This window comes from Plectropomus leopardus, chromosome 12, assembly GCF_008729295.1.
Source record: "Plectropomus leopardus isolate mb chromosome 12, YSFRI_Pleo_2.0, whole genome shotgun sequence".
Classification (NCBI taxonomy): Eukaryota; Metazoa; Chordata; class Actinopteri; order Perciformes; family Serranidae; genus Plectropomus; species Plectropomus leopardus.
In genome coordinates, this window is record NC_056474.1 from 5,246,329 (window position 1) to 5,271,308 (window position 24,980).

At 39.3% G+C, this 24,980-nt stretch overlaps 2 protein-coding genes across 2 annotated transcripts in view; both read left to right on the forward strand.

Moving 5' to 3' along the window:
* Positions 1-1,104: 1,104 nt before the first annotated feature.
* Positions 1,105-16,346, forward strand: acvr2ba (activin A receptor type 2Ba). Its single transcript, XM_042498380.1, has 11 exons — positions 1,105-1,555; positions 3,561-3,768; positions 8,316-8,431; positions 8,928-9,079; positions 9,233-9,376; positions 9,980-10,123; positions 10,906-11,054; positions 11,252-11,366; positions 14,076-14,214; positions 14,457-14,587; positions 14,873-16,346. The coding sequence occupies exons 1-11, from the start codon at positions 1,504-1,506 to the stop codon at positions 15,065-15,067; spliced, it is 1,545 nt and encodes a 514-aa protein (XP_042354314.1). The 5' UTR covers positions 1,105-1,503; the 3' UTR covers positions 15,068-16,346.
* Positions 16,347-21,782: 5,436 nt separating this feature from the next.
* The window catches only part of LOC121951374 (rho GTPase-activating protein 29-like), a 44,733-nt gene continuing 41,535 nt past the window's right edge, over positions 21,783-24,980 (forward strand). The window contains exons 1-2 of the mRNA XM_042497674.1: positions 21,783-21,950; positions 23,074-23,452. Of these exons, the coding sequence (XP_042353608.1) occupies positions 23,164-23,452 (289 nt within the window). The 5' untranslated portion in view covers positions 21,783-21,950; positions 23,074-23,163. The remainder of the gene's footprint in view (positions 21,951-23,073; positions 23,453-24,980) is intronic.

A 24,980-nucleotide genomic window follows, 5' to 3' on the forward strand; every position in this document is an offset into this window, starting at 1 on the left:
AAAATTAAATCACACAAATGAAATCAAAAATGAAATTGTTAATTAAATTTATTTATAAAGAATGTTAAAAAACGATCAGAAATAAGAATAAGATAATATACTAATATAACCATATTATCATATATATACACACACACACACACACATACATATATATATATATGTGTGTATATAAACCCTCTCCTCCTTTATATGTGTGTATATATAAAATACAAAATATGAAAAAAACAAAGTCACACCGCAGCCACCCTCTACTCGTTATGATAACATAAACCACAGATTCACAAAATAAAACCATAGACAGTGTTTAGCCTAACATGGTTCATGACTGGCTTTATTTCTTGTGAATCTGTGGTTTATGTTATCATAACTTGCCAATGAAAATAATATTTTAAAAAAGTAAAAGAAAATTTAAAAAAATTACGTCACAAATTAAATTAAAAAAAAAATCAGAAATAAGAATAAGATAAGATAACATAACAATATCATCATATATGTAATACAAAATGCGAAAAAACGAAGTCACACTCCAGCCACCCTCTCCCCTGATAAATAAAGTACAGTCCCTAAACAAAATGAAACCACAGGCGGTGTGCAGCCTAATGTGGTTCATGGCTGGTTTTTTATCTTGTGATAAAGCTGTTATTTCGCAGTAAAAATATCCAAACATAGCCTATAACACACGAAATTAAAAACATATACATCGCACAACCCTCCGCGTAAAATCTGCAAAATCATCACGCATCCCCTTAAACACTCACTTAAACCCGCAGATATAATAAGAAACCGAAAACTAGACCGTAAAATACCAACTCTGACCACAGAAAGTGCAAGTGTTATATCAGCTGGAACCGGGACAAAAACCAACGTGGAAATCACACATCTCCCACTAACGCCTCTTTTTTTCTCCCTCTGAGCTTTTATATGACTAAAAAATGTGACAATTGTGGGTACGGGGCGAAAATAAAGTCATTTCAGGCGTGTATCTGCGGTGTCGTGTTAAGGTCACACGGTGGCTGCCTGAATTCCCCTCTTTGTGTTTACACATCCGGGTTTCCCTGTTTGCAGCCCATTCCCCATTTAGAAGCCATTTTGGACACAGATCAGTAACATGCATGTAAACCCCGACCGACCTCCCGATGCAGCGGTGCTACTATTCAAGTGAATAACCTCAAAAAGAGCGCTGAGCTTTCGCCTCGGATGGTTTAGCGGCTTCCCAAACGGTTTTTGGATCCACTTCCGACGCGAAATGCTGCAGCTGTTAACGGAGTAACAGTGTGGCAGTCAGTTAATCGCTCCTATCTTTTTCTTGCAACATTGTTGCGGCGTCGCGGCTATTGACACGCGCTGTGGTGGTGGTGGTGGTGGAGGTGGTGGTTAGGCTGCTGGAGGGACCGGAGGCCTGTGGTCGTTTTGATCCTGGACTGATGTTTCGGACAAGCTGAGTTTTAATGTTCGCGACGGAAAGCGGGAGAAATATCTGTCCTGTATTTAAAACGGAACATGTCTTTTTCATGGCTGACTTGTTCACTTCTTCTGGGAACTTTATGCGCAGGTAAGCTGCTATTGTTGAATTTGCAACAGTTTTTGTGTGTGTGTCGCGAGGCACATTTTTTTTATTGTTTCAAATGTGCCCCCCGCGTGCGAGTTTACGTGTGTTTAAACTTTGTTGGCAGCGGATAGCGACGAACACGGTCATATGTGGGCTTTTATTCCCCACAGCCCTAATCGCCTTTTCTCTGTTTTCTGCACCACGTATTTCACACACGGGGATAATTTAAGTTAAGCTGTGGCTATTTTGCGTCAAAAATACAATGAAATAACACCGAATACAGCCTTTTAATGCCGAGAAACTCCCCTAAAAATATCCAAATTTGAAACTGTTGCGTCCCCCCCTCCTGCCTTTCTTAACAGTGGCAGGAATAGAAGGCAGCAGCTGCATCAACATCCTGAAACCTTAGAGGCTACATCTCAGGTCTGCACTCTTGTTTGTGGTTACAGCCCTGAACAAGAGCCCGTGAACACACACACTTTCCCTGAAAAGGATTTTTCCATAAATCAATGTGCGTTTGATTTGACGACACGGCGGCTGTTTGTCTGCAGTCAGGTCTTTTACCTGAACTGAGGTTACTGTTACACAGCTCCAAAGCCTCTCTCACTTGCTACCACGTGAAATTGAGCATGAGGGTTGTTTTTCTTTTGTTTGGCCTTTTTTTGCATGCCTTTGCAACTCGAATTGGAGCTTTTATTGTGTGTCCCAAACATGTTTACCTTTGCCCTCCTCTCACCCCCTGAGCTTGTTATTCCCTTCACTTTGTTTTTTTTAGATTTCCCCTCTTACTTTTGAGTTTTTCCACAAACTGTGATAAAATTTTTATTGAGGCACAGCTATCTCATGTGTGCAAAATACTGCTGGGGCTAATGCCTTTATGGTTTATAGATTAGGGCTCAGAGTGTATAGTAAGCTGCTTCTCCAGAATTCATGTTGTTGTGGTGTAAGCCTCAGTAAGTGACAGAGGGAGGGGGGTTGGGGAATGATCTTGTAGTAAAAGTCCTCCCGGATCATGTGACCACAGATATCAGAAATGCCATCTCTGCTCAATGGAGCATTGAGAATCACTGCTGTGTGTGTGTATGTGTGTGTGTGTGTCCTTTCCACCTTCCTTCCTTCCTTAATAATGAGCATAATGTTTGGTCATTGCATGCATCCCCTCTGTATGCTATAATGAAATCCATTGTATGCTGCTGGACAACTAAAATGTATGTAAGTGGATGCGTGCCTCTGTGTGTGTGTGTGTGTGTGTGTGTGTGTAATGGGTTTGGTGGGGGTAACACTGGGGGATGGGCAGCCTCCTATAGGCAGGGATTTAAAGAGACATGCACTATTTTTTCTGTGAACAAAGATTAGGCATGAATGTCCGAGCGACATTGTGGATGACATGTTATCTGCTTCGGCATTCGTGAAAAATCTCACATGTGTGCGCGTCCAACGTGAAATCCACAATAATAAAAACCTTTTCAATTAGGAATTGTGTAACACAGGGAAGACTGACAGCTATTGTTACGCCTCGGCTTGGTTAGAGGGGGGACTGTTTCCTGCGAAATGACAGTGAAAGCCCTTAAAGAAGAAGGTCTTATCTGTCTTTCCAGATGTGTCACACTACAGCAGGATACAAGTGTGCTTATCTATAGAAGTAGCACGCCGGTGTGTGGTGTGTTTCTATATCACAGAAGGGCATACTATTGTTTTTCTGAAGCTAATTAAGTCCTGTCACCAACCCCCCCCCCTGCCCGTTTTAGTTGTTACTCTCTGAAAAGATCTTTTAGTGAATGGGATTATGCTGAACTACTATTCAGCAACAATTTCTTAGCCCAGAGGAACACCCTTTTTACTACAGAGAGCTCCCGAACTTGGCCGTGCGCCAGAGTGATGATAGAGGCTCTGCTCAGAGATGCTTCTCTGTGGCATCGAGCGGATCCTGCGCCATATGTCTGTGCTTCCGCTGGTGAGTTTCAATTCATTACGATGTGAGCTGACTGAGGCCTTCTGTCCATCTCAGGGTACAGTCTGGGCGAAGCAGAGACCCGGGAGTGTGTGTACTACAATGATAACTGGCGGACGGAGAGGACCAACCAGAGCGGCTTCGAGCGCTGCGAGGGGGAGAAGGACAAGCGACTGCACTGTTATGCCTCCTGGCTCAACTCCTCAGGGACCATCAAGCTGGTGAAGAAAGGCTGCTGGCTGGACGACTTCAACTGCTATGACAGGTCGGGTCACAGAGCGAGGTCATCGCCGCCGTGCATTTACATGTATTTTTTAGGTGTTTGGCTCGTACCCAGAGTGAGTGTCAGTGAGTACAACACAAATACCTGCCTCGGTGCCCACACGCGGATAAAAAAACATCTTTATTTCTTTGACCTGGGGCTTTTTCAGCCACAGAAACCAAACATCTAATGCTGAAACTATTTGCCAAATAGCCCTTTTTAACTGGAAAATATTTGCTCGCTCTGGCCACTCAAATATGAAAATTAGCTGTTTCCCAATTCTTCCTTTTGTATCACTTTGAAGGAAATGTCTTTGGCCTTGTGGTCAGACATAAAAAAAGCAATTTTAAGGTGTCGTAACATTGTGAAATATGTTTACAGAGTAAATGATGGATCAGCAAATTAATCAGCTCAAAGAAATCAACACTTTCAGCCTTAAAAGCATCCAAACGGGACATAAAAGAAAGAGATTTAGGTGAATCAGTCTCAACACACAGTGCAAACTAATTTTATCATGCGGACAGAGTAGTATTTCAACACTTCAACATTTCAGTTCAGTTCAATTCAAGAGCACCACAGACTGTAAAAAATGCAAATATTTGCCTGCTCTGGCCTCTCAAATGTGAAAATTAGCTGTTTCCTAATTCTTCTTTTTGCATGACTTCAAGGGGAGTGTCTTTGCCTTGTGGACTGACAAAAAAATGAATATCAAAGTGTTGTAACTGTGAAATATGTTTACAGAGTCAACGATGGATCAGCAGATTTATCGGCATAGAAAATCATCAGTTTCAGCCCTAAAAACATCCAAACCTGACATAAAAGAAAGAGATTTAGTGGTATTTCTGTTAAGCATGTATCTTACCTTCATTGATATAAATGTGGTGCAGACAAAGATAGAAACACTCTGCAGTTTAAAGCAAAACAATTCAACAGCACTACAATCTGCCGCCAGCCAAAAAATGATCATGGAGCTGAAGAAACAGTTTCAATGAAAGCAGAACATTATGACATTCATGAAGGGAAAGATTACTGCAGGACGGTTGTTTCTTTAGACTGCTTCAGCTTTTGGTATCTAATAAAAAAGCAACTGAATGTGTCTCGGCACAAAGAATATCAGCTTGCAAACAAAGTACCCATAAAGCAGGAAAAAAACAAGGTTTATTTGAGAATTTAAGAAAAAAAAAGGCAGGCAAAGTCCTTCCAACATCACATCATCTGCTCCACTAAATATCTCACAGTATTACACGTTGTTACGCACTATAACGCTGCGCAACACGGTAAAAAATGTGTTGTGACTTAACGTCGTCTTCAAGCACTACATGACAACCTCTTTTTGTCGTTAGCACCAAACAGCAGAAAGCCTGTCAAAAATACGTTAGACCTGTATTTCTAAAACAGAAATAAAAGTAAATATGAACACAATTTTAGCATAGTATACTACTGTTCAGCATTCAAAATATACAGAAACTGTTGAGTAAATAATATCAAAGCCTGTATAATATGTCGTATCAGCGCAGATATTGTTTTCATGATACGTATCTGTACTCGAGTGGCACTCGCACTTCTCACTCGCTGCACTCGAAGCTATGATTAGAATAATGCAGGGCTGCAGATAACGATTCATTTTAAATGTCAGTGAATCCGCTTAGTATTTTCTTGAATATTCATAAAAAAACATTGATTCATTTAATTTAAGACTCTGGAAATCAATGGAGGGAAATCCTCATTTTCAGTGATGCAGAGCATGAACAAAATAAATCAACAAAATCACATAAAATCACATCACATAAAACAAACAAGAATAGTAAATCGATAAAAATACAGCATAACAAACATATTGTGGCATAGAAGTACAATTTAAAAACATTTCCACTAATTTAAAACAAGATATGAAATTTCCATTGCATTTTTTTCCAGAGCCGCTCTTGTTTTGTCTGATCTGCGGCCCAAACCTGACAGATATTCACTTTCAAACCACATAAAACAGAGAAAAGCAGAAAATAAACAGATTTAAGAAGATGATCTCAGCAGATGTTTAGTGGTTTTACTTGTGATTGGGGGAGATAAAGAGAAGATCAAATATCACAAAGTTTTTAATTGAATACTTATTTATTGTGGGACTGACTATTGGTGCTTTCACAAAATACTTTTTTCATTTTTTCATCAATAATTATTAATGTGGATGTAATGAGAAAGTGATTAAAAACAAATAATAGACACAGCCAGAGAAGCCTGGTACGTTTATGGTGATGTCGCTTTAAAAAGAGGAAAAGTGAACACTTATGACCTCTAAAATCTAATTTAATATCGAGAATCACGATCTCAAAATAAAGTTGACACTCTGGCCATGCTGACACTTAAAGTGACTCAGCAATTGATGGATTAGAAAGCGCTCAATTAATTTTCTGTCGATGGAAACATCGATAGACAAGAGGTATAAAAAACCAACTAGGAAGTGTGTATTCCATCCGCACATGCAACCGTCCGTACACGCAAACATACCCAACGCAGCGTACCAAATGTAAATTATGTTTACATATTGTATATCTCCCCATCCAAATTGTCAGAGCAGCCAAACAGGTTGAGGTGCACTGATGCAACATGAAAATTAAATTTCCAATCTTGATATAGAGCCAGACTCTATTAGATGGGGGCGAATTGATTTCCACATGTAGGAATTAGTGTTTAGTAAATGCTCTGCGACCAGCAGAGCTCACTTTCGCTCTTCCTGGGAGTAACCAGATAGCGCGCATCTGCAGCGGCGGAGCGGAGTGCAGCTCAGTGTCCACAGCCTGATGATGGCAGACAGATACGGTGGCACGGGGCCACTCTGGATTTTGTAAGTCAGGAGGGGAATTTTAAACTAGCTTTATCAGCAGCCGGCGCAGAGCTGTGTGGCATGATCAAACTTTTAAGTCCTTTAATATTCAAGCCGCAGCAGTTTGAGCAAGCCGGAGACCTCTGGTGGCTCGTGAAGGCAAGCTGGAGAAAACTATAATAATCTGCCCCAGATGACACGTCTGTGTGTGCGTATAAAGAATCAACCATCAGCCGCCAAGAAAATAGCTACTTTTTGCTTTTCTATTACTTTCAGTTTATTAAAAGTGCAGTTCTGAGATTGACCTGCAGTTTTTGAGCGTGTCGGGATAGAGATAGGCGTTATTATGAGTGACACGGTGGCGTTTTATCGTTGATTATTTGGTACTTCATTACACCGATTTTCAAAAGCTTTGCCGGAATAGGATGAGCACAAATTGTAGGTTTAGACGCAGGTACAAATTTGCTGACAGTTTCAGCGGAAATAGCTTTGTCCTGAAGTGCTGTGGACTGTTATTATAACTACAAAGGAATAATTCTTTCTGATCAGTTTAATCTGAGTGAAAAGCTTCATGAAATAATGACGGAAAGCAGAAACTGCCGAGTAGACGGGCAGTTGTGAGCAAGTTGAGAGACAAAGTTACAAAGATGAATTATATAGTTGAAGAGCAGATCTGCAGTCGAGTGAAAAGTCAAAGAAACTCTGGGTCATGGTCTGACAGATTCAAAAACATGTTCTCAATAAAAAGGAATATGGTCCTTCAAGAACCTGGTAGAATTTGGTCTCTGTTAGCAACAGTACTTCAAACCTTTACTTAGAAGGGTTTTTGGGGTACTTTGTCAGTGTATTACATGCAGTAAAGTCAGTCGGTACGCCCCCGGTTTGGAGAAGCAGGCTGGAGTCTGACAGGGAAGCTTTACAGTGTCACACTGTGGACGCACTCAGCAAAAACAAAAAAAACCCACATTTTTAGGAACCTTAAAAAGATCTACCTAAAGAAGTCAGTATCAGCTCAGGTGTACGCTGTGTTTCGAACATTTACCTTTCCATCAGACAGCTTGTTTTGACGGTGAAGCCGTTAACACCTTCAGCTCCTCATCTATGTTTTCGTCCACCAAACTCTGTTGAGAAAAAAAGGAACTTTAGCTCGCTGAACGCAGGACCTGCTGGTCCACAGCTGCTACGATCACTCAGTTCATTTGTGTAAATATGTGACTTTGGTTAATGCAAACTAACCATTTTAAATGCCAAACTCACACATTAACAGAAACGAAGCGACTATACGAGGCAGCAGTTGACCAGCAGCTTCTGTGTTCAGTGTAGTTAAATCACTGTTTTTCTCTGTGGAGTCTGGCTTTGAAGAGAGCAATGTTAACATGTTAACATTAAGGAAAAACAATAAAAATATTCTAAATAAAGCGTCCTCTTCAACCAATATTGTTTTTTTTTTTTAAAGTGGGACCTTTTTTAGGTGTCTAAAACACATTATCCACAGTCTGTGGATAAGTACTCCTCACGCTTAAAAAACTTAAACTATCCCTTAGAAGCATAGGAGTGCTAACCAAAAAACAGACAAATACAAGTCTTGAGGGTTTACATACAACAGAAACAGGATATAAAAAAACAAGAGTCAGTACGTTAAGTATTAAACCTGTTTGACATGTGTCTTGTTTTAACATGTGGTTATCCACTTAATAATGTAGGTGTGTCATCTACTTTTTTTTTTGTTTAGGCAAGAGTGTGTCTCCATGGAGGAAAACCCTCAGGTCTTCTTCTGCTGCTGCGAGGGTAACTACTGCAATGAACGATTCACCCACCTTCCTGACATGATTGGCAGTGGCAACCGAGGTGAGCGGCAAAAGCAACCCACATATAGTGCAGGCAAAAAATAGGTCTTTGCTTTTCCCCTCCCATTAGTGGGAGTGAAGCTTAGCCTTGCATCGAGTAATAAAAAACATCATGTATATTACATTTGTGCTTTACACACAGGATGTGATTTTTTTTATTTTTAATATTGCTTAATGATTAAATACTTGGATATTTTGGTTTTCTTTTAAAAAAACATCTTATCAAAACTGTAATCTTTTATTTGCAGAATCCACCTCTGAGTTTCAGCTCACTAGAAGGTGACAAAAACTAGATTTTGAACACACAAACAGTTGTTTTTTTTACAGTCTGCGCAGTGACTCACTCAGCAAGGATCAAGGCCAGACAATCTAGATAAAATGTTACACGTCTATTTTAACACCAGCTCTCGCAGTGCGTGAGCTACGCTTGTGACGTTGCTTATAGCCTACATGTCGTAAAGTTGACATGCTGTAATTATTCTCTTCATCCCTGACAGTGAAAATCCGGCCTCCACCTCGAGTGCCGTCCCTGCTCAACGTGCTCGTGTACTCCCTGCTGCCCCTCTGCGTGCTGTCCCTGGCCCTCGTTCTGGCCTTGTGGATGTACCGCCACCGCAAACCTCCCTACGGCCACGTAGACCTGAGCGAGGTGAGAGAGGCCTGACTTTGGTTTCATCTGTGACATCTGCGGTGCTTCTGCTGCTGCTTATCGCTAATATCAAAGTTTTAATGTCATATTTCTGTAAGATTTTGTATAAAAGGTAAGAGAAGTGCCAACATATTTTCCTGCTCTGTTATTCAGGATCCTGGACCGGCTCCTCCATCCCCCCTGGTGGGTCTGAAACCACTGCAGCTTCTGGAAATCAAAGCAAGGGGGCGCTTCGGTTGTGTTTGGAAGGCCCAGCTGATGAGCGAATACGTTGCTGTAAAGATCTTCCCTGTTCAGGTATGTCGACAGTCTCATTTCATTCAAGGCATCCGCGTAATTTTATTTTCAAATGCTGCGTTGTAGCTGCAGTTTGTATATTAAAATATTTGATATTTGATCCTTTCAGTCCTGAAAGTCTCATCTAACATCGATAGGAATAAATACCCCGTCTGTTTAATCAGTTTCTTATAATCCAGGCAGCCACAAGTTACACATGTCGTTGTTTTTGTTTTTAGATAAAACACAACAAATTCCTAATAATTATAATTCCTGAAAATTGTGTTGCGTCATTCCCTGTTTCACATAAATCTAAAAATACAAAACACAACAACTATAATACAAACACCACATATCATAACAGACTGGTTCTGGGCGATATCGAGAAAATCAAATATTTTTGACCGAATTCCACATCTGTACTGCTGCGATATTGTAGAGATGACCACACATGCAAAAAAAACCACAATGTGATTATTGATAATCATCATAAATGTGGATATAATGACTAAGGGGTTAAAAAGGCAAATGATAGAAAATATAACATATAAGAAAGGACCCCATTATTTAACCAATGTTTGCACAAGTCATCAGCACCTCAACATTTCTTGCGTGTTCCTGCAGGACAAGCAGTCTTGGCAAAACGAGCGGGACATATTCGTGACTCCGGGGATGCGGCATGAAAACCTCTTGCGTTACATCGCCGCAGAGAAGCACGGCACCAACCTGGAGACGGAGCTGTGGCTCATCACGGAGTTTCATGAGAGGGTGAGCGCACATCTTCCCGTATATACACCTGTGTTTACCCACATATAGCACATGCATGGTGAGATATAGGAGACTGCTGCACATTTTCCCAAATCTGCAGAGGCCTTTATTTACCTCAACAAAAGAGCATCACAGCTTTTATTAAAGTGGATTTTATTACTTTTGGCAGGTCTGCACTTCACCTTAAAGTGATAGAACTGTGTTATTTAGATTTATGCAGTCAGAGTGTTTTTTTAAGCAGGTAAAAATAATACGGACAATTATGTTGAACGCTACTTCAGTGTCAAAAATGGCATTAATCACAAGTGTGTGCCTGAAATAATAGTGTCTGAGTAAATACCTCGAGGCTACCAGAATAACCTGTTCATTGGTGTTCACAACAAAGGTATTAATACATCAAAACAGGATTAAAGAATAATTACCACAAATGTAGCATTACGTTTGTGTAATGACTTTCACGGCTTGTCCTCGTAGCACCTTCTCTACATGGCAGTGGCACAAACATATTTAGTTCCAGTAATTGTCTCAGTGCCATCTGTGTGTGTGTCATCTGTTTGGTTTAGTGTTTCCAATCTTGTCTGCATTTTTTTGAGCTATATTGTGTGGATTTCGATGCCTCTGGGACTTCTTCCAGACTGGCAACTGAAATGAAACACAGGACCAAAAACTATGCGTTCCAGGGTTTCGCTTGGCGAGCTCCCTCGCAGCAGAATTGCCGATAGATCGGTTAAAAAATGAGATTTTTCAGTTATTAATCCTTTTTGTGTTTTGTGTGTGTGCAGGGCTCACTGACGGACCACCTGAAGGGTAACACTGTGACCTGGAGTGAGCTGTGTCACATAGCAGAGACCATGTCCCGCGGCTTGGCTTACCTCCATGAGGACATTCCCAGCTACAAGGGAGAGGGGCCCAAACCCACCATTGCACACAGGTAGAAAACATAATCCCAGCTTTCCTGAAAACCAGACTACATTCAGTTTTTGGCTGAAACCTTTAATTGGCACTGCCCTCTTCTGGTTGTGCTCAATTTAATAATTCCTCCCTGGAAGTCCACGGATTAATACGCGTGACTAAACATCTCTGTGATTACACATTTTTAATGAATTTGTCCTCGAATAACTTTCTCAGGGACTTCAAGAGCAAGAATGTGATGCTACGAGATGATTTGACTGCAGTCATTGGAGACTTTGGGCTCGCTGTTCGATTTGAACCAGGAAAACCTCCAGGAGATACTCATGGCCAGGTGCGGCAGCAGTTTGTTAACACTTTATGTGTATAGTACGTTGTAGTATTTTTGGATTTGAACAGATTATTGTTAATTGGTTGTTTCTTTAAGTTTGTTGCTCGTGCTGTTTGTTTTCATTTTTGCCGTTTGGTTGTTACGTCTGTTTGTTCCTTAATGCAAAATGATTAATGCTGTTGTCTGTTGTTGACAAACATACACACATGCAACAAATTGAACATGCCAGGTGTACACGTATACAGAAAAAATAATTAAAGAAAAGCAAAATTAAAAAATAACACAATGATAACAAAACCAAAAATATTGCCTTTTCAGGTGATGGAAAATTACAAAAAAATTGAGGAAGATTTTTTATTGATTTTCCTGCCTGCCTTTTTGTTTTTAAGGCCTCATATCGTGGTGCCATATTATTTAAGTTCTTATGAAAAAAGTTTAAAATCTGGTTTTCCCAAAAGTAAAAGCAATTTCACATAAATATGATGTCTTTTTTCCATCTCGTGGATTTGGAAAAATATTCAACCTTTTGCTTTGTCTGCAGATGTTTATTAATAAAAAAGGCCTGTCCAAAATCTGGCCCGGGGGCCAATCGTGGCCCAAGAGCTGATTTTAAACGGCCCACAGCTTGTTGTTGAAAATATACCTGCATACTTAAACATACTGGCTTATCCATCAAGACACTTTTTTTTCACCCCATTATGGGCAAGATTATCAAACTGTTGTAGACGTGCACCAAGTAGGCAGAGGGAACTAATGTGTCCTCATAAACTGACGGTAAACAAACGAACAGTTACCTAACAGTCGACAGTGGGAGGGCCACGGCTTTCAGGAGCGGTGAAAAGTTAAAAACTGAAAGATGAAACAGCTGCGTTTGTCTCACGTGTGTGTGACTCTTTATGGCTTCAGGTCACATTATCTAATCTGGCCTCCATTCAAAAAAGTGTGGCCGCCCCCGCTATATGTGACCATTCAAATATATACTCTCAGAAGTTAGGGAACTGTTCACTCAGCCTTTGCTGCATAGGTTGAGTGAAAAGGTCAGTGAAATTGTTCTTAAAAATATGTAGGTATGTTCATGAATTCTCACATATCTACATACGTAGATAATCTGTTAAACATCCACAGAGTAAAGCTAAACTAAATCTCAAATAATGTGCCGCTGAAATGTTACAAAGGCAAAATATCCAGAGAAAGTGTTGGTTTTTATTTCTACATTGGCACTCTGATGCAAGTGTGAGTAATTGTCAGCTGACTGAAATATTCAGCTATAATGTAATGTACAGCTTTCTTAGTAAATACTGAATAGGTAATAATTATGGAGTCAGTTACTGTGGTTCGTATTTGCACTTCTCTTCATAAGTAGAGGTTTTTTATTCTGACAAAAAAGCTTCAGAAACGCGCTTTGATTACAAGTGACTAATTAAACAGTCAGTATTAGTATATCAGTCAGTGTTTTTGTTGTAAGTAGGAGTTCAGAATAGAGGCTGTTTCCTTTTGTAGGGTTTGACACTGAGGGATGGAGTTAATAATTCACCATGAAAAGAATTCAAAAGTGTTTATTCTGGCTGCAGAATAACTGAGATAAGTTTGGAAATTGCTGCCTAAAAGCGCAGCCAGTTTACCCAGCGGCGAAGCAGGATGTTATTTGGCATTAACTCATTGTTTTGCGGTGCTTTAAGTGGCTCATGTTCAGCTACATTAAAGTGTATGTAGGATTTAGGGGGATGTAATGGCTTAAATTGAATCTATCGAGTATGTTTTCTTTGGTGTATAATCACTTGATAATAAGAATTGTTGTGTTTTGTTGCCTTTGAATGAGTTGTTTATATCCACATAGGGAGCAGTTCCTCCTTTAAACAGTCCACAATGTTAGCAGCCGTTTGGTGATGAGCACAGAGATGGAAAAACACAGACTTTTTTGCGTGGCAAAGCATTGCTTTATTCTTTGTTTTTATGCCTCCGCACCAGTGATACCCGACGCTGCAGGCATTGTGTTTTTGGGTTGTGTGCCTGTGTGTCCCATTCTAGCACACACGATGTCTCAAGAACGCATTGAGGGACTTTCTTAAAATTCAGAACAAACGGTTGGTTTTCATGTCAAAAGTCAAGGTGACTGTGATGTCATCCGTCTCATTCTTGTGCGCACCTTGAGCGAATTTCTTCAAAGTTGACGCAAATGTTCAATTGTATTTTTACAAAGAACTGATTAAAAGTTGGTGGTCAAAGGTCAAGGTCATTGTGACCTTTTCCATCTCATTCTTGTGAACACAATATCTCAATAGTGCCTCTGGGATTTTTTTTTTTAACATTTTGGCACGAACGTTCACTGAGGCTCAAGGATGAATTGCTAAAATGTTGATGGTCAGAGGCCCACTGTGACCTTGCATCTGTCTCATTTTCATGACTCAAGGTCACCTTGAGAGAATTACTTTAAATTTGACACAAACATCCACTTGGACTTCATGACATAATTAGAATAATAAGGTTGCTGTGATCTTGTCTCCGTTTTATTCTCTTGAACACAACATCTCGAGAGTCTTCAATCCTCTCTGCTGGATGTCAGTATATCCAACATATTCCTCTTTTACGTGTCAGACGAAATTTTCAAAATGTGTTTAAAAACATGCATTGGAAAGTTACCTGCAAGCGTTACTCTACAGAAACATAATTCATGCACCCACTCACACATACTTGAATCCTTTTTCCTGCCAGGTGGGTACGAGGCGCTACATGGCTCCAGAGGTGCTGGAGGGAGCCATCAACTTCCAGCGAGACTCCTTCCTGAGGATAGACATGTACGCTATGGGCTTGGTGCTGTGGGAGCTGGTGTCCCGCTGCGGAGACACAGACGGTGAGTCAAACAGTGCAGGAATGCTGCCTCACCTACAGGTGAAAGGTCACCGCGCTTCAGGCTGACCTAATAAACAAAGGATTAGTTTTCGTTGCTTTGGAAAACCATCTGATCTAGGTTAAAGGTGTAATGTGCGTAGTTGCTCTTTCAACAGAGTTTCAGATTCTCAAAATGCTGCGCTGTTTCCTTAACCTGATCTCTGCGTAATGTTTCCATCCTGTGCCCCGATTGCCCCTTTCCAGGTACAGTTTGCGAGTACATGCTGCCGTTTGAGGATGAAATAGGCCAGCATCCCTCCCTGGAGGATCTGCAGGATGTGGTCGTGCACAAGAAGATGCGTCCAGCCATCAAGGACTGCTGGCTCAAACATCCTGTGAGTAACAGTGGAAGAATAGCTCTGCAGTTTCAGCAGCAATACCAGGATGTCATGCATCCTTTTTTCCAGCGAATACAGCTCGATCATGAGGTTATAGTTCACCGCATCAGTTTTGTTTTTCTTGTTTATAAAACTTTGTCGGTTATATTTGCACCTTTAGGCCACAAAATAAGTGAGGGAATATTTTTATTTAATTTTTAAGTTCAAAACCTCGGAAGTGCCCTTTTAATATAGTCAGAAAACTAAACTACTCTCCGAAAACTTCTACTTTTGTGGCTGCAGGGTCTGAGCCAGATGTGCGAGACCATAGAAGAATGCTGGGACCACGACGCGGAGGCGCGATTGTCCGCCGGCTGCGTCGAGGAGCGCATCGGCCAGATCGCCAGAACGATCAGCAGCACTACCTCAGACAGCCCCGTCTGCATTGTGACGTCTCTCACCAACGAGGACCTACCTCCCAAAGAGTCCAGCACCTGAACGGGTGACACCATCCTTCACCTGAGCTCCTCTGGCTTTTTTATTTTTGAAATCCAAACTCAGCAGATCTCCCTGAATATTTAAAAACAGAAAAAAAACAACTAGCAAATTGAATGCAGCTGCTATTTTACCCCAATACTGGTATTATTTTTTTTCAGTTTTAATGTTTTTTGGTGTTGAATCTTACTAACACATCCATCTGCTGTAGTTTTGAAGTAGTAATAAGTTATGCGATGGGCACATCTGATAACACCCATGTGTCAAATCCTAAATGTCGTCATTACCTCATGTATTTCTTTTGTGTTAGTCTATTTTTATTACCTCATAAGTTGTCGTTTTTCCTGTCTTGGTCATGATCGTCTGCGGCCAAAATGAAACGAACCTTTTGCTCCCAACCTCAGACGACGCGCTGCACACCTCGGAGGAACGTTTTGAGACTGTTAGACAAAATACATTCATCTTCCTCAGGGGTCGAAGCTTCTCGATTTTTTTTTTTTCGAGTGTGCTCCCTTATTTTAAACCTGTGAATGCCTCAGAATGGAAAAAAAAGATAAAAAAATCGGAGCACAGCTGTTTTATCGCAAGGGAGGAGCTAAAACAGGAGCTGAGCAGTTGTATTGGACATTTTGGACTTTTTTGAAGATTCGGGACAAGTGTCTTTGTCCCCGGGGAACTACCTCTCAGGTATCCAAGTAGGCTTCTTTGGAACATTTTCTCTAAGTTGAGAGCCAAGCTATCCAGCTAGCTATCATGGACATATTCCTGGATTTTATTTTATTTTTTTGTTTTTAATTGTAGAAATTCAGAGTTACTCCTTTGCCAGTGCCAGGGGCATTGACGGATGCTGTCTGGAGTTGCAATGTTACACATTCTTGATTTTAACTGTCTGTGTGAGCGAGCGAGCGAGTGTGTGTGTGTGTGTGTGAAATGATGTGAGATGGATAGTTTTTAAAGTAAGAACCATGGACAGATAGTCGGGGTTTATCCTTGCTAGGGCCATACTTGAGTAAGCAACATGTCTGTTTTTTTTTTTTTTTTTATTTTCATGGGTGTTTGTTCAATAGACTCAGTCGGACACCAGTCCCCAGATACCTCAGTCACTGTTCATCATGCAAGGAGAGCTCAAATGGTTGCCTTTGTCTCAAATGCAATGCCATAGTTGTACCATAACATGAATACCATACATTGAATGTCCGTTATGCTGCTGTGACTATTCCAGGATACTCAAGGATTTGTAGATGTACATGTATTCTTTGTTAATATAACGCTAATGATATTATGTGAGGCTAATATTCTGTTTTTGTGTTTTTTGACCGGGTAAGCCCTCAGCTGCTTACTCCTCCAGACTGACCTCAGATATTCTGACAAGTACCTCAGGCTTTTTCTACATGTATATCAAGTTGTGTTATGTATTTTATTGTGTTTTAGTAGTCGATATATTTTATTGCCGGCTCGGGCCTCTTTGTCTGTGGAGATTTTTTTAAAAATAGAGCCTGACCCAGTCGTGTTAATGCTGTACAAAACCGAAAAAAGAAGAGAGAGGCAGATTCTTGTAAATAGACGTGTACACACAGTTGCCGAACACTGATCTTTTTCTTTTTTTTTTAAATACAAAAATCAGGGCATTATTGTTCTCATCTCACAGAAAGGGATCCTTCAGTTCCACTAAAAAAAATATTTAAAGATCATTTTGACAACTAGCCCTGTGATTCTTTTATATAATATATATATATATATATACAGTATATATATCTTTTTTTTTTTTTTTTTAAGAATGGTGGTTGTGTTACTGATTTCTATGAATAATGGTATCAGTTCCTCTGAATCAGAAGCTGTGTAGGTAGCACTTACATTAGAAAGCTTTGTGTGTGTATATCATCAAAAACAGAAAAACGTCAAAAAATATATCCCTTATGGTTTGGTGCTGGCGGCTTTTGTGATTGGCCACTTGCTGGAAATGCCAGTTTGAACAGTATTACCTCAATATTAACCCGCTGATGTGATGTTCAGACCCCGGGCCCTGGTCTTTCGTACGTGGAGTTATCCAGATTAGGATGCTGATGAACTGACAAGTCTAGATTTGTTTCGGTTCTTTGAAGCGGTCTTGAAATTCATCGGGAATAGTTGTGATCGAGTGTGTTTTTATGTGGACTTGAATAACCCGATTGATCTGGTTTTTTTTTGGAGTACTTTTTAGCATGTAAACACCATATTCAGTTTTGAGAAAATCAGATATACTGGCTGGAGTACTCTGAAGAATATGGGATGTATACAGGGAACATGAATTTCTCTGTGCTCATGTTAACGCCGTATCCCAAATATCATCATAAGCCTCATAAGCGGGTTATTCATGCTGATGTAAGCGCATTCATAGTAACAAGTCTTTAATGCAAACTTCTTGACAGTTGGATCATAGTATAAAAAAATAGGATTTTTAGTGTGTTGTTTTCTTAGATTTATAATGAAAGAGGGTTGTTATAATCATGACTAAAGATGAGAACGTAAATCATTATGATCTGTTAAGAATTACTTAGGCTTAAACATGATACAACAAACTAAGTTTGCGCACTAAAAATGAACCAAGCTAAATGTAATTTTTTGTAACTGTGATCAAAAGACAAATTAAAATATTCTGACTGTTAAAAAACCAGTGGAGTCAGAACATCTGGCACTTAATTTGACAAGAAAATTGAAAACTTAAATGATTAACTTTTTAAAATTTGCTCATGCTTGCAGCTTTTTACAGTGATTTTTTTAGCTTTATTTTCAATGGTGGACTTTGGTTTTTAACTTGCAGAAAAGCCCCACACACCATCTCACTTGCGTGAATAATGATTTAATGCGATGTTTTGGTAACTAGACCTTCATCAGGCAAGCAGCGTCTTTTGTCTTTGTCACGCCTGATGAATGTAACATCAAATCAAAACCATTATTTTTGCAACTAAGACAGCGTGCACGATTTGCGTGCTGATTTTCTGCTCATCTCTCTTTTATGCACCTGTTTGGAAAAAGATGCATTACGTATTCTTTTGTTCTAAAACTGATTTTCGCTGAAAGGTCTCGTGCAAGTCTATTAAGGAGAACCTCACCAATCATGCATCAACGTTATTTGTATTTGGACCACACTGAATGGTCATTTAAAAGTGTTTAACTTTGATGAAATTGTGGCGAAATGTAGAGCACAACACAATAGCACCCATTACATCATTATACCTATTCCCATAATTTAAATTCACCGGTGCATGCTGGGAGGGTTTCCAACACACCAACCTGATGTAACCGTTATCAATTAGCCATTAATTATTATAGTTTCAGCTCATTTTGGCCTTTTTTCCCCAAGAAAGGTGCACTGTTTTTTTTTTTTTTCTCAAAAACAAATCACTCTTCAAACTGCTTTCAAAGAACCAAACAAGCTGGATGAGAAGAAACAGGATTATTTTAGCCACGTTTGAAGATCGGGGCCTTGTTTCGGTGATAGTTTAGCCCTGTTGGACAACACGCAGGCTCATCTGTTGTGCTTTGATTAGTGCTGTGGAAAGATGGTGATTTTAACAGTGCTCTGTGACGCTTGCTCGTGTGGGAGAAAAAGAAAAAAAAAAAACATCAATCCATACAGAATAATGTTTCTAAGTGTTTGGGAATCATCAGTGTGTCTATAACATGATTGATTGATAATGCAGCCCCATTGCGATTCGTGTAAAACCGTGGCATGTGCGTGGTCCAAAAGAGTCCAGCAATATTTATTATACAGCAATAGTCACTTGAATATCATAGTTTAAAACTCAGCTGTGACTTAGCAGTTTTCTTCTGCGGATCAATAAAGTACATCTCATCACACCTGGATCATGTTCTGATGAGGACATAATGCTTAAAAAAAACTCCTGATAGAAGAAAATGGGTTGAATTGTTTGTGTGCGAGCTGAACGTGACCCAGGTGCTTTCACGTATTGTGCCAGAAAAACGGCGATCGCGAAGGAAAAATCTGCCGAGATCGTCCGTTACCTCCAAATGCTGTCTTACACCCAGCTCTTCTGAACAGAAAAAACCAGTTACCTCATGCAGTACCTCGTTAGTAACACTAACATGGAGTCAGTCTCATCTTCAAAAAAAAAAGAAAAAATATCAGTTATTGTGTATATATTTACCTGACAAATGTAAAGGGTTTCTTCCTTTTCATGTGTGAATCCTGTGAAAGCAAAGTCCTTTTTTTTATTTACAGTTGACATTTCTCATAGTCTGAATGGATGTCTGAACCGTGTGTGACCTTCCCTCTTTATGTGAACTGTCTGTGTGCGGTGTGTGTGTGTGTGTGTGTGTGTGTGCGTGTCGGTTGGTTTCACTAAAAACAGTACGAATGGTGACTTTATCTGTGAGTTGAAATGCTTAGAAATATAAACTAGATGAGAATACATCCATCTTTTGTATATTGAAATAAAGACAAACACTGATTAACCATGTAAATGGATTTGTTTGAATTCTTATTGAATAATTAAAATACATAAGCGTTTTAAGATTTTTATGCCATTAGCAAGACATAATTTAGCAGGTATAAATGGTTTTTTTTTGTGATAAATCATTTTTTGTTTTCTTTGTGTAAAATTGTGAACATATCTGCATCCTCAAACTATTCTTTGTCCGGGTCTGTGACCCTTTCTAACAGCTCTCTTGTTACGTGTGTACACTAGATGGCAGCAGCGGTGAGTTTGGATAAGTTAATTTTATTTGTCTGGGACAATGCCCATTCATCAAAACTGTAAATGAACCAGAGAAATTAGGCTATACAATCATTTAACATTCCCTGCCTAGATGTGGAAAAAGCAACTTAAAGTCGATTAAAGATCTAGTTCGCTTGTAATTTTGATCTGCATAACATCATAATGAAGTTTCACCTATTCAGTTTAATTATGTGCTTTTCATGATGACTTCATATTTTCTGTTCCATTTACTTCTATTGTAATTAGGGATTATTTGTTATTTATAATGGGGGGGAGCGCAAAATGGATGCGGCACCTCTAATAATTTTTCAAGCACTCGGGGTAGTTATGAGTTTTTATTTGGCTTTAGGGAGTGACTTGCGAGTTTTGGGGTCAGATATAGGTTGTAAAAATGTTGGCAAGACTTATGCCTTTGATCATAAAACATCATTGTTTATCAATTTATTGCGGAACGGCAACAGAACGTGTACTCCATACATCCATAATGTGCCTAGTTCAAGCATACATAAATTATATAATGTGTCAAATATGTTCATTATTTATGAGAGGATGGTGCAAAACAAGGGAGGTACTCCAAATCATGTAGCTCCATGATATATATATATATAAGTCAAATGAAGTCACACCACAGCCACCTCCTTCTCTGATAAACAAAGCACTGTCCCTGATGATAGTAATAATTTAAGAGAGTTCAGAAAGGATATAGTTCAGCTATGAAATGAAAAAATCCTCAGCATGCCTCTGGGTAACTCTCTATTTGAGTCAAGGAATTTAACCACTGAAACAAGAAAGTGAAAAAAAAACATTTAGCAATTTAGGGAACACTGTATATTACAACACAATCGTAAGGTGTGGCACATTTGTCACACAATATTACACAAGTGACTTGCTGATTTAATCCCCTATAAGCACTATTTTGTCATATCTGATGTTTTTTTGCAAAAAAAATCAAAATTCTATAAGGGACTGTATATACCTGAGGAGGGCAGTGGCTCAAGTGTGATTTCTTTCTTCTTTTTTCTTTTTTAATCTTAGTCTGTCCTGGAAGCTTCAAATTTTTTCCTAGAGCCTCCCAAAATCCATGACCCTCCCTTCACCCCAAATGAAATAATTACATTTTTTACATTAATATTTTTTGCCGTCACTGGAAAAAAACCCTTGCTGTTTTGCTACTGGCATGCATGCATCAGTGCAGATTTTAATGTTTGGTTTTTTTTTTGTACAAGATCTGGTTGGTGCAAACTGTTTATTTTTTTTGGCAAAATTCATCATAATATTTATTTCATTTTTTTTTTTTTTTTTACAGTTTCTGGCTATGATATTTATTTTAATTTTGGCGAAGCTCAAAGACAACATGAAATGGGGTTTCAATGGTATTTTGTTTTAAACAACAACAAAAAACATTTAACCATTTTTTGAATCCCTCCCCCAGAAAAAAATAATGGAGTGCCCCCCATGTTTTGCACCACCCCCTCACTCTTATAAATAAAAAGTGGGAATGAGTGGGGTATTTAAAAAAATACAAAACACAACAATTTAGCTGACGCACAAACACAAAAATGCAAAAACAAAACCAAACAAACACACACTCAAATAAAGACTGGACATGCTCCTCATAAATAACAAAAAGCCCTTTATTATAGGCTATTACACTGAAATTTGTATACTGTTTTTCAGCCCATTCAAATACAATTGGACAATCCATTTTTAGTTGACATGGTATGTTAATGTGACAACATGTTTGCAGGTGTGACAGAAGTTTACCATTGCAAAGATGTTTTTTTAAGTGTCCATTAAATATATATCATATAATAATTAAAAATGCATCACTCTAACTCGGCAAGTTAATGTAAAAATAATCAATTTCAATTAGTCTGCCAAACGTCCGTCAGCACCTGAAGGCATCACAGCTCTACTCTGTTGAGGGCATTTGGCCAATCAGGACGCGTCTGTACCGTCACGTGACAAACCGACTAGTAAATTACGATTGACTTGAGAGTTGCTGATTGTAGCTCTACTTTCCGATGTACAGTGACTCAAAGCGGACAACTTTTGGCTGTTGTTGGAGTACATTTTTCTAACGGGAGTGCTTATGGGTTTCCACAGCCTCCAGTAATTAAAGTTTTGTTCGGATATCGTGGCCATTATGTCTGTAAACTGCAGAGCAGGTGAGTTTAAGAAGCGTTTTTTTTTTGGCTTGTGCCAGCAAAGCAGTTTATGACCCCGGTCGACACAGCATCACTTTTTCATTGTAAACTGTCCGGAAAAAGAAATGTAGAGGTCGCGCTGTTGTTGCTCAAGTTTTAAGACATTTTCTATCATTTTGTTCTCTTACGTTAAATATGTTAGCTTTCATTGGTATTTTCATTTTGTGGAAATGTGCGGCAGTGCGTTTTATGTGTTTACAGATAACGTTATTTTTACAAACTATCTAGCTAAAGTTAACAGCAATTTGAAGCTAACTTAAAAATACCTCCGTTGTGACAAAAAGGAAAAGTTTTACAGACATATAGTGACACACACACACACACACACACACAAAACATTAAATATGTTAGGCTTGCTGTAATCTCTAAACTTAGAGTAACACAATATAGGTCATGTAAAAGAGCCGATTTAAGACACTTGGGTAGCTGTGATAATTGTGAAGCGTTATCTAAGTGGTTACTTGGCTGCATATATCTTATTCCCATCTATGTGTATATCGTGTTATACACTGCAGTATCATTCACATATTTTATATTTCTAACTTTACGTACTAGCTATATGTGTTGTATTGTAGCATAAGGAAAATTGTTTTATATTTTTTACACACTTTACGCACTCAGCACATTATACATGTTTATTATTTTAAATACTTTACATACTAGGGTTAAAATTGGTTTTACTATTACTGTATTTCTATTTACTGTCATTTTTTATTTTTATTTTTTACCCTCTTCTACTTATATGATTTCCTATGATTAGCATTAAAGTGACTGTTATGAACCACATGCATTTAGTGTATAAAGATTCTGTATTATTTTACATTTATATTATGTAATTGGTATTATTGTAATATTTTTATTCTTTTAAGCACTTTTTTTTCTCTTCCGTCTGACCCTTGATCTGCCCGAGAGTGTGAAATTCCTCTATGTGGGATTAATAAAGTCTTATCTTATCTTATCTTATCTTATCTTATCTTATCTATCAGGTACTTCACAATACAGTTGTACAGGATATTACAGAGGTGTGTCCACACAGACACACAATCAAACACATCATCCTCACCCTTTTCTCTCTGTCTTTCAGCCATCCAGGGACCAGGGCAGCGTGTTAAGTTCAGGGGCTAGCTGGCCTGCTGTACCCCTGTAGAGGGTCGCAGTTGGAGTGGCTGCTGGGATGCTTCGAAAGAGCAGCAGCAGCAGTGGTGGCGGTGGTGGGACTAACAAGCACACCCAGGGTCTGCCTCGCCATCTTCCCAAGTCCCACACAGGATCTCTGTCTGCTGGAACCACCAAGACCTGGGACATAGGCCGCAAGAACTCCAATCCTCTGAGCAGCATGGGGTTAACTTCCAACCCGATGGGGGCTCCAGGAGTGGATCCGGAGTACGTGATGCATCTGGTGAATGATGTGCGGGGGTTTGCGGATGTGTTGCTGCATCTCAAGGAGGCTTTCCAGTGTAAAGGTGAGTTCAGAGGGAGCTGAAGTTGTGTTTGTGCAGGAGCTGGGGGAAGTGGAAGACCATAAAAATACTTAGCTGGAAAAAGAAAATCCACCTTTAGATACTTGTTACCCATAATCAGTGTTGCTTGATGCTTGATGTACATCACTGTCCACTCACCCATTTTTACTTAAAGGCATAGTTTGGATTTTTTGAGGTGAGGTTGTTTGGAGTACTTGTCCACAGTCACTGTATTACAGACAGGAGATGTCAGTCCTTCAGTTTCGAGAAGCAGGCGGGATTCTGACAGAGAAGCTAAGCAACATGTATTAGCCACCTGAAAAAAGTCACACCCAAAACAATCTGTAATGATCTAAGTGTATATGATATTGAGAGTACTTTCATGGCTTTACCTTGCCGTCACACTGCCCGTTCAGACAGGTAAGCCTTTTCTCCAGTTGCGCTCTTGTCAAAGACACCAAACTCCATTGACAAAAACAGTAATTTTAACACACTGAACACGGGTGTTGCTGGCCTATTGCTGCCTTCAGCAATTAGTTTGTGTTATTGTGTGATTTATGTGAATCTGAATTAACGCTTTTAAGTGCACAATAACACAAACAAACTAACTAATCGTGGAATTTGTAGACCTGCAACTCCTTTGTTCAGTAATGTTAAATCACTGTTTTTGTCAGTGGAGTCTGGCTTTCAAGAGAGCGATATAACGGCTTCATTTCACTGTCAGAAATCACTGTCTGACATTAAGGTAAAGCAGTGAAAATGCCTTCAATATAGCATACACCTGATCTGTTACAAGTGTTTTTTACTTTTTATGTGGCTTAAATACACCACATTTCAAAAAAACCTGAACTATTCCTTTAAGTTGACATTTCTTACATATCTTAGATGTATTTTAAACAAACACAAGATATTGTAGTGAATGTGTTCATGGCCGAGAGAGCAAATTCATATCATGATAAGAAAAAGAAAGTTTTTCCTCTTGAGAAAGTCCTTTAGAGGAATCTGTGGGGAACACACTCCACTATAATGGATTTCTCTTTGTGTAATTGTTTGTCTATAAAGGAGCCAACGCTGCTATAGATAGCTTTAGCTTTCTGCCAGCAAATGCCGTTGTAGATACTCGGAGAATGTATTGACAAGGTGTCATGTTGTCTTTGTTTGGCCAGTTGTCCTCAGGAATTGCAGTTGTTTAACACACCAACAGCTTTTAAAACAAGTGTTATAGTGAGCATTTTTTTTGACAAACACTACCCCTGTTCTGCTTTCATGCTTTCTGTGATAACACCCACAAAATATAGCTGCACTCACAAAGGATTAAACATCCAGGAAAGCTCTGTGATGTTACAGATAGATATATAAAGTTACCAGATAGCCAGAACCACCTGTGGAGTGTAACCTCAGTGTGAAAAACAGGCTCACCGCTAACATGCTGGAGCACTTGCAGTGTTTGCATCTTAACAACTATACAAACCCAAGCACACACAGCAGACACCAGAGCAGATAGGTTACTTACTTTCTATCTGTTTTTCTC